Genomic DNA, 9,743 nt, shown 5'->3' with positions numbered 1-9,743 from the left:
GGAGCGAAATGTCCGTGCTGGACTTTTCGCTCTACATCAGAGCTTTTCTGGGGATAAAGTATCTGGCGCGTGCCCGCTTTATCCCCGTATTCAATTTGGAGCCGGCGAAAACAGGAGCCTGCGGAAAGGTATCGGGAAAAATAGGGGAATTTTCAGGGAATTCATCCTGGGACCCCCCTAATGATGTCCTGACGTGAAAGATCACTGTTGGTACCCCCCGTTTTTCCCTGCTGAAGGTAATTAGGGTTTTTAAATAGCCGCGGCAGGTGTTTTTTTGCGGCTATGAAGAAGTGATGAATAATAGCACTTAGATTTTTTTTTTTTTTATAAAAATAACTATTCCTATCAAATTTGGGGTATATGAAAATGGGGGTAAGCATATTTTTAAGTCCCTAAAATGATTTTTTCAAATCCTGCAAATATACACCTGCCGCAATGAAGAAAACACCTGCCGCATACTTGGGGAGCCCTCTGAATTTAATTTGGCTATTTTAGAAGTGTGTTCCCTATTTTTTTTTTTTACCTCAAAATTAAGTACATTTTTTGGGGTGTCCTGATTTTTTTTTTTTTTTTTACTTTTTTTGACACAGTTTATTTTCAAATGACATTCCCAGGGGTGCAGACTATTTTTTTTAAACCTGCACCCCTAAACCCCAATTCTGCACTTTTTTTATCCACGTTTTTTTACAAAGACTTTTCGCACCGTCAAAAAGTTTTTATAATTGAATATTTGGATAATTGAAACATGCGAAAATTCCGACTTTTCGCAGCTAAATTTAATACCCCCCTATATGTATTATAAATGATGCTGCAGGGAGAATCTCATTGCCTTAAATAGGTAATTATAAATAAGTAGAACAGAGCTGGTCAATCCAAGTTCCATAATGCATCAGAACAATTAAACAACATTTGTGAATGCTACTCGATTCACAATCATATTAGATCAACTTTATTTAAATGCTCTGATGATCTTCGGTTACGTCTGGACTTCAATCCACCACAGCATTTGACTCCAATAACGGTTATTTACAGTTTTCTTGCAAATGCACACAATAGCATCAATACAAGATGGGGTTAAAAACTTATCAGTGATATCTGAGACAAGCACAAATATATACACACACATTATTCACATACACTAATCCATAAATCAGCCAATGTTAGATTCGAACAGGGACCTGATGCTGATCTGCGATGTGATTTTGCCATTAATAAGGTCTCTGTAATGACCAAAACATAAACATATATATACTGTATACTTTATTTTTTTAAAGACATTACTGCTACATGATAAAGACAGCCCTATTGCCCCACCTTTTTTCTAGAAGAAATTATGAAGAAGATGATACTAAAGTGACAATGGGCAGGACTATGAAGTAATGTCTTCATCCTTTCTTCCATGTGCTTTTCTATTCCAATCCTACATTAGGCACCGATGGAATACCTGAGGACGTACCCAAAACCAGAATGTTGGTGCACTTCTATGTATATGGAAGGCGAACCAGAGGCCACGTGCGCACAATGAAACCTATGTGCGCACACATAATCTGTGCTTTAATAAACATTAACTCCACTTTTAAATTCAGGGATAAGTGCCATATAAAATATACATAGATATGGCATTATATTATTTCACGATCAAATGTGCGTAATTTCCTCATGGAACACATTGTATATCATAACAGGGATTTTTAAAAATTCAACTCCTAAGGCACTGAAAAGGGGTAGTGTTTCCTCTTGACTGAGGTGAGAAAGTAACATGGCCCAAGTGCTGCGTGACTAACATGGCACCAACTGCCAGTGATGTTTGGTAATTGGTGTGGCTGCCCCCACAGAGCTGCAACCCCACCCATGGAGCCGCCACTGCTAAGGAGCTGGGTACACACTAAACGATGTGTGTACCCAGCAATCAGACGGCACTGGCGACATATATCGGGTGGCCCGGTACACATTAAATGATCTGGTGCCCGCTGCATAGGGTCATCAGTTGCATTGTCACACTGAGCTGCATGTAGGGCCGACTTGACCAAACGAAAGCGCGCATGGCCCAACATAGTGGGTACACATTAGCCGATTTTGACGATATGTCGGATCGGGTGAAATATCGTCTAATGTGTACACAGCTTTACACTTTGACTAGGTTTTTTCTTTTTGAAAATTCACTTGTTATGTATTTGGATATTGAAAACCTACTTTAATTTGGATTGTGATATGGTACTTCAATTAATATGCGATTTGGAATGCGAACATGGCAATTGAGTTTTTGAGTGTTAATGGGAAGATGGCGCCTCACACCATTGTCCCCATCACAGGAGACAAAGGCTGCCCTTCCCTGGTCCCTCTCCTATCTCATGTATGACACTCAGCTAATGGCTAGGGAGGTGCGCGAGGTAATTATGAGGCACGTAGTGGACAATTGGGAGAACTTCACCATCCTGTCCCACCACAGCTAGAGGGACAACTACAACTTAAACTGGGATGAAAAAAATGGGAATAGTAAATATCTAAGGTCTACCGAGGTGAAACCGGGCACATCAGCTAGTACATTTTAAATCCCCAATATTTGTAAGATAAGATTCTGAAAAATTCCATTTTAATTGCTTCTTTAGACTGCCGAGACCTTAGTGCTTCAAATTCGCATGGCGTGCAATGCCTTTCATGATTATATCAGGTGAGGCGACGCAATTTACCACAAAAAAAAATAAAATCTCTGTGACAGAAAAAAAAAAACTTGCTCTCGACATTTTAAAATGTTGTTTTGTATAATGGAAGGAGCAAAATATATGTATTCCCCAGCACTGATGAATCGGGTTTAAATAGGTAACCTTTCCTCAGCAGGAGATTAGTGAGCTGAAATTCATCACACCGAAACCAAATGAAGGTCAAGTTCTACATACACATAGATATAACACATAGATAATATAATTAAAGTAATTTTTTGATATAAAAAAAAATAAAAATGGTCTTTCAGCTGTGTTTCAAATTCCCACATGGAGATGAAAATAGTTTCAATCTGATATTAATATTGTGCAACAGAATACATGGATGGCAGATTAGTCTATTAGTCATTACAAGAAGCAGGACACCATTTGGGGTTACAGATGGTGGTAGACAATCCAACCACTGCATCGGCTGGCAACGAAGCCATTCTGTCCTTTTGAAACCAACAGTTTCCTTAGCAGCAATGCGAGTCTTCTACACCAAGGTGCCGTTACCAGAATTATATTTATGTGGCAATCGGGGTGGGCCAGAAGAATTGCCTTGATTGACATGCCTTTTGGGATGGACATCGGTGACCTTTGTGGGCGAGTTCTGCTCTGCAGGAAAGTTTAGAGTTGCATACTCAGTCTCCGGCTGTGGCTTTGGCAAGATGGCTGGCTTCTTTTGGGATTTTTTCGGTGACGGACGCACAACCTCTACCTCCGCATACTGCACATTGTCGTCTACTTTGATTTGGCATTTTCGGCTTTTGTCCGGAATGGCATAAACTGGGAAACTTGCTACTGTGTCGTACATTGGGCCTGCTGGAGGAGCATTCTGTGGAACAAGAGCATAAGTGTTTAGATGGAAAATATACTAGACTGTTATTACAACATGTGCAAATAAAAATAGCTCATCTGCATTATAAGCAGCAATTGGTAGGAAGAGGATTTGGAAATTATTATTAACTTTTGTGCTGCCTTTTTTCAAGAAAATAAGAATATAGAGTAATACAGAGCTTTAACTTCTTTAATGGCTTGCAATGGGGGAAATTTTAAAATACGCTTGAATAAATGTGTTTTGTAAATATGGGCCTGCTGCTAACATTCCCCTTTTTCCTCTAAAGTAAAAATCTTGCAGCAGGACCCAACTACAATGGTTTTCCTTTGGCTTCTACATTGTAGTACTTATGTACAGGATTTTATTCAGACAGGCAAGTACAAACCACAGTATATCAATATAATAAGCGAGCAAGTGTGTATCTGTCTGTCCTTTGGAATGGGTATGAAGTCCCGACACTGGCAGCTCGAAGGGAGAAGATCCCAACAGGGCAGGTGAGTACCCAACCCCCCCCCCCTCTCCCCCCCTAACCCTCCCTTAGTGGTGCTTAACCCTAACCTCCCCCCTCTAGTGCCTAACCTCCCCCCGGGGGGTGCCTAACTCTAACCCCTCTAGGGGTGCCTAACACTAACCTCCTCCCCTAAACCTAACCATAACCCCGCTATGCTCTCTAAACCTAACACCCAAACCCCCCCCCCCCCCGCAGCTAACGCTAAGGACGTCCCGGATTTGCCTCATTCGCTCCGGCATCGAGATTCAGATAGGTGACGGTATTTTGACGTCTATCTTAAGGCCCTTGCCGGGATTCAGATGTCGGTATTGAGACCGGCGGCCGCAACATCCCGTCCTTTATGTATGGTCACAGTTTTGTACCCAGCGCTACCATATTTGGCATGGTGATGTAGTTTGAACAGGATTAGGATTCTGGCTATGTTCGAAGCTCGTCAGGACCATAGAGGTCTACATGGAACCCACCAAGTAGGCCGTGGAGTCTCTGATTTGAAATTTTTGTTTAAGCAAGTTAGCTCAGGATGTCTTTCAGTGCCTAAAACTGCACTGATCTGAAGGCACAGGCTGATATGTACCAGTGGGGGGCAGGCAGAGCTCCAACGGAATTGCAGTGAGTTGGAGGATCAACTGTCACACTGCCCCTGCACTGACAGTTACTAATTTCCTCCAAGCACATTTTCATATGCAATGGTCTCCAATGTTGGTTTGCAAAGTAAAAAATTAAGGCTGCATCTGTACTTCAAGGTCCATTTCTTCAACCCGGGCAATGCCGGGTATCCCAGCTAATTCAAGATCACAGGACCAGATCTACAACATATGGGAAATCTCAAATTGTTTATCACTTTCAAAATGTGAAGCCAAGTAGTGGTGTTTTACGTACAGTATATATTACTTAAAACTTCATAAACATTTCTTTTAGGGCTTGTACATCCCGAATGTAAACTGCCCCAGCCTGCCTCATTACAGGACCACTTGTGTCCTTGGGGCACATTTTGCTTTACTTGTAGTGATCATTCGACAATTCAAACTGGATGCACATTACAGGGATTTACTTGCATTAACACTTACATGATTTGATGGGCGCTTCCCCGAACCTAGAAAACAAATATAAAAAAGTACCAATTTAAAGAATTGTCCTTATAGAAGACAATTACTCACTGCTTGATTATATGCATTACTAATGCTGGGCATACACTGCCAGATAAAATGTCTGTCAGACCGACAGACATTTTATCTGGCTGCCTGCCAGCCGCAGATGTCGCCGGCATACACTGTGAGAGAAATCTCACAGTGTATAGCCCGACATCCGCGCTCCGCCCCCGGGGGAGGAGACATTTCCCTGTTCCTTCCGTAGGAAGGAACACAGGAAATGTCTGTCTGTCGGCCGCGCTGGGCATACACTACCCGATGCGGCCGACAGTTTCCCGGGTAAATATCGCATCGGACGGGCATGCTGGACAATCCAGCATGCCCGACCGAGCAATATTTAACCCTCGGTCGCCCGCACACGCTACAATTATCGCGGCGATCCGCCGATATCGGGCGGATCGTCCCGATAATTGCAGCGTGTATGGCCAGCATAAGGCCAATTGTTCACATGTATGTTTTTTTTTATGTAGTTTAGCAACAGTGTAACTGAACACAAAATGCTGTCTGTCTGAATACAGGAGATTTTGTGAAGACAGACCAGGATTAAGGCAATGAACACATTAAGGGGATCCCTAATATTTGCGGGTACCCCCCTATACACCCAGAGGACCACCAGCACACAACAACATAACAATGCTACATGTTAGCAACCCATGACTATTAAAGATTTGCTCTAAACAGGCTGTGTCTTCATGTGTTTAAACGGGATGGGTACAGGATTCCGGCGGTCATAATTCCGACGCCAGGATCCCAACCAGGTTACAATCCCGATGCCTCCAGGTAAATAAACCTAATCCTACCCCTCCCTCCCCGCAGCCTAAACCCTACTGCCTAAACCTAACCTCCCCCTCCTCCTAACCCCAGTACTTACCTTCGGGATCCCGTCAGTGGAAATGCCAGTGACTGTATTCTGACAAGTATCAGGATTCCGGCATCGGCATTCTGAACGCCACAATCCCAGCGGTCGGTATTATGACCGCATCCCACTTAAACAACATGCTATTTATGAACAGTGGTCCAACTAATACACATATCAAGGCTACATTAACACAATAATACAAATTGAATTTCAACTTACTTTTGTGTTTATTTTTCCTTTTAAATATTTTTCTGAAAATAAAAGAAACATTATTTAGTAAGTAAAAAAATAAATAAATCGGCTTAATGTGAATATATTAATATTGTCAGTGATCCTCTGACATCATCAGCACCAACAATCAAACCTTAATTTACATAAAAGACTGACATATCTGCAAAAAGCAATATTCAATAATATTTAACTGAATTAATTGATGTCTCTTTTGAAATGTCATCATTGTGAAATATAATATAAATAGTAAGGCCAACTATAGTCATTGATTTTTTTTTTATGGAACCATGTGCCCTCTAGTGGCATGTGAGGAGAACTGATTTCCAGTGACAAGGTCACTGGCACTATTGTATTGATATTGTAGCACACAGGTTCTCAAATTCGGTCCTCAGGACCCCAAACAGTGCATGTTTTCCATGTGTCCTCACAGAATCACAAGTGAAATAATTATCTCCACCTGTGGATCTTTTAAAATATGTCAGTGAGTAATTAGTACACCTGTGCGCCTGCTGGGTGACCTGCAAAATGTGACCTGTGTGGGGTCCTGAGGACTGTGTTTGAGAACCACTGTTGTAGCATATCTGACAATTTAAAAAAAAAAAAAAAGAGGTTACCTACTTGTGACCATTTGACAAGCGGAGCGCAGCTAAGAAGGCAGCTCATTCTGCCCAGGAGAACAGGAGAAGCTTCAGGGTGGATTCTGGGTTATGAGCAAGTAATTTTGCACCTTGGTAAAACCATGTTGCACTGCAGGTGTTGGAAATTTAAAATGAGCAGAAAGATTTAGATGTGAGAGGGACTTGACCAAACTCAAATCTAAATTGCAGTGTATAAGTAAACTGTCCAGCAATTGTGGGCTACATGCAATGGAAGCCTTATTTACCTTGCATGCAAAAATAAGAAATATATTTGCACCCCTTGCAGTGCAACATACTTTGGTCCAGGTACAAAAAGGTACTTTTTTTTTTTCAATTTGCTCCCAACTTACAATTAGCCCCTTAATGCTAAGGGTGGACATCGGAAAGTGGCTGGGCTTCCGCCACGGAAACTTTCGATGCGATTGTAATTAACCATTGCATCGAAACAATTTGTTGAAAAAAATCCATTGCGAAGGTTCGCACATGCGCAAAAACCATGTTTGTGTATGCGCAATAGTGACCCGCGGCCGTTATCGACATTGCACAGTTGAATTGAGCTGGAGTTTAACATCGGATGGTCATCGCCTCTACACCATTCCAATGGTGGCTGCCATCGAAAAGGATAAATACTACCATCACAAGAAACACATTGATAGTGTTAAACCATCGAACATCGATGTCCATCCCTACTTATTGCTGCGCTACCACCTAGATACAATATTTTTACTAAAGTGCCCTTTCCACTAGCCAGAGCTCTGATGGCTGCCAGTTTTGTTGCACAGAACTGTAAAAACTATTACATTCACCATTTTAAATGGTGGTGCAGGGGGTTTGTATAATTACCAAGTACTGTAATTCAGGGGTAATGCAGATTTAACTACTGTGACTTAATGGCATGTAGTCAAAAAGTCGACAATGAACGATGTTGACATACCAGAATTTCGACAACACAATGTTGATATTTATGTCGACATTGCCAAAATGCCTACTGGCAATGTGTCAACATACATAGATGAATGTCCTGCAGGTATAGTACATCTCCATGCCCAACACATATTGTTGCATTCCTTTTCATAAGCTGTCATTTCCAGATACAATGTTGGCTATTGAGACACACCAAGTAAACAAGAAAAAAAAAAAAAAAAACTTACAGTAGTGATACAAATAACAATGATGAGGGTTTCTAATACAATACCCAAGTACCCTCAACAGATGATGTTTTCAGCATTTCTTTAATCACACACAGGTGAGATTATTTTTCTTGATCAGTAATTATCACACTTGTTGCCACAGACAGAATCTAAGGTACTACAAGTGCTTCAGAGTTGCCTACCCTCCCACATTTCACGGGAGTCTCCCGAATTAAGGTGGAAGCTCCGCCCACCCCGCAATGTAGGCTGAATCCCCCGCATTCGCACAGCACTTCGCGAGTCCATGGGCAAAGGGGACGGGGCCTGAGCTTCACTGTGTCAAGACACGGGCATACTCACCTGGTGCAGGGAGTCACAAGTGTGGCTGCTACTGGCCCAGAGGTCTCCTGGGCACGCCTTCCCCTGGGAAAGACTGATGCTCCCAGCATTCCCTAGCCAGACATTGATAATGGAGGGGGGAGGAGCTGACGCCGGAGGACACTGAACATCTGCAATCTCCCTCAAAGTCATTTTCAAAAGTAGGCAAGTATGGTGCTTGTTCAGACTGAATACATTACTAAAATACTGTAATAAAGGAAAGTAAAAGCTTTGATGGCGTGGCCTCTACAACAGTGGTTCTCAATGTGTTTTGTGGATTTCTGCAGGTGGGATAATTACTCACCCAGCTAAATAGATTTAAGGCCCCCATACATCAGCAATTGATTGCAGCAATTGTGCAATTTGCAATCGATTATGTATAAAAATCTTTCCCTTTTTCAATTGATTGTAAATGACACAATTGCTGCAATCAATTGCTGATGTATGGGGGCCTTAACTCACCTATGCATGATTAAAGAAATCAACAAAAAATTTAATGTTGGTAGAGGATTAGGGCTGAGAACCCTTGCTCTACATCAGTGATTCCCAACCTCCGTCCTCAAGGCACACTAAAGCTGGCCACACATCTAAAGATTATTTGTCCAACCAGCCAACTAGTTGATTGGTTGGAATGAAAATCTGGTAACGTATGGGAGTTAAGGTCCCCATACATCAGAGATGGATTGCAGCAATCGTGCAATTTGCAATCGATTGTGTATAAAAATCTGCAATGTATGGGCTTCACAGATCGCAGATTGCAACCAAAAAGTGATTGGAATTGTTTAATCAGATTGTCCAACATGTTGGATTTCACAGATCGATTGGGGCTGTAGATTGCTAGTGTATGGACATGATCAGCAGATTTGCAGACCGTTTCTAGCAAAATGATGGGCCTTTCAAGATTGACAGATCTGTGTTTGCTGCAATCGATCTGCAAATCACTGAAAAAGATCTGTAGTGTATGGGCGCAGATTGCTCGATTGGGAAATCTTAAGATCGGGCAATGAAATCTTCAAATTGTTCAATTGTGGTTTTCAGATTGCTGATGTATGGGGGCCTTAACTGACAATCAGCAATTTGCTCCCAAACGCTGGAAAATGGACAAAAACTGTTGTTTGAACTAATAGTTTAAATCAAACATTTAACAAACTTGTCTGAACGACCATTTTCATCTGTTTTCTGGTATTTAGGAGCAAACTGGTGATAATTAGTTACTCCCTTATGTTACCAGATTTTCATTCCAACCAATCAACAAGCTGGTTGGATATAAGTTGGTCTAGTGTGTGGCCAGCTTTACAGTCCAGGTTT

The 9,743-nt window shown here is 41.8% G+C and overlaps 1 protein-coding gene across 2 annotated transcripts in view; it reads right to left on the bottom strand.

Moving 5' to 3' along the window:
* Window positions 1-950: 950 nt before the first annotated feature.
* The window catches only part of LOC148513782 (uncharacterized), a 53,506-nt gene continuing 44,713 nt past the window's right edge, over window positions 951-9,743 (bottom strand). Inside the window, exons 1-4 of one of the 2 annotated variants that reach the window (XM_088481369.1) lie at window positions 8,418-8,510; window positions 6,278-6,309; window positions 5,119-5,144; window positions 951-3,537 (exon numbers count right to left, since the gene is read on the bottom strand). In XM_088481369.1, coding sequence (XP_088337495.1) covers window positions 3,196-3,537; window positions 5,119-5,144; window positions 6,278-6,309; window positions 8,418-8,506 — 489 coding nt within the window. In that variant the 5' untranslated portion in view covers window positions 8,507-8,510 and the 3' untranslated portion in view covers window positions 951-3,195. Of the gene's footprint in view, window positions 3,538-5,118; window positions 5,145-6,277; window positions 6,310-8,417; window positions 8,511-9,743 lie in introns of those variants that run through there. The other variant, XM_088481370.1, reaches the window with a different exon arrangement.

This window comes from Taudactylus pleione, unplaced genomic scaffold (assembly GCF_031769625.1).
Source record: "Taudactylus pleione unplaced genomic scaffold, aTauple2 ptg000270l, whole genome shotgun sequence".
Taxonomy (NCBI): Eukaryota; Metazoa; Chordata; class Amphibia; order Anura; family Myobatrachidae; genus Taudactylus; species Taudactylus pleione.
The sequence above is the reverse complement of the archived record's forward strand: the minus strand, read 5'-3'. Positions and strand labels throughout refer to the sequence as shown.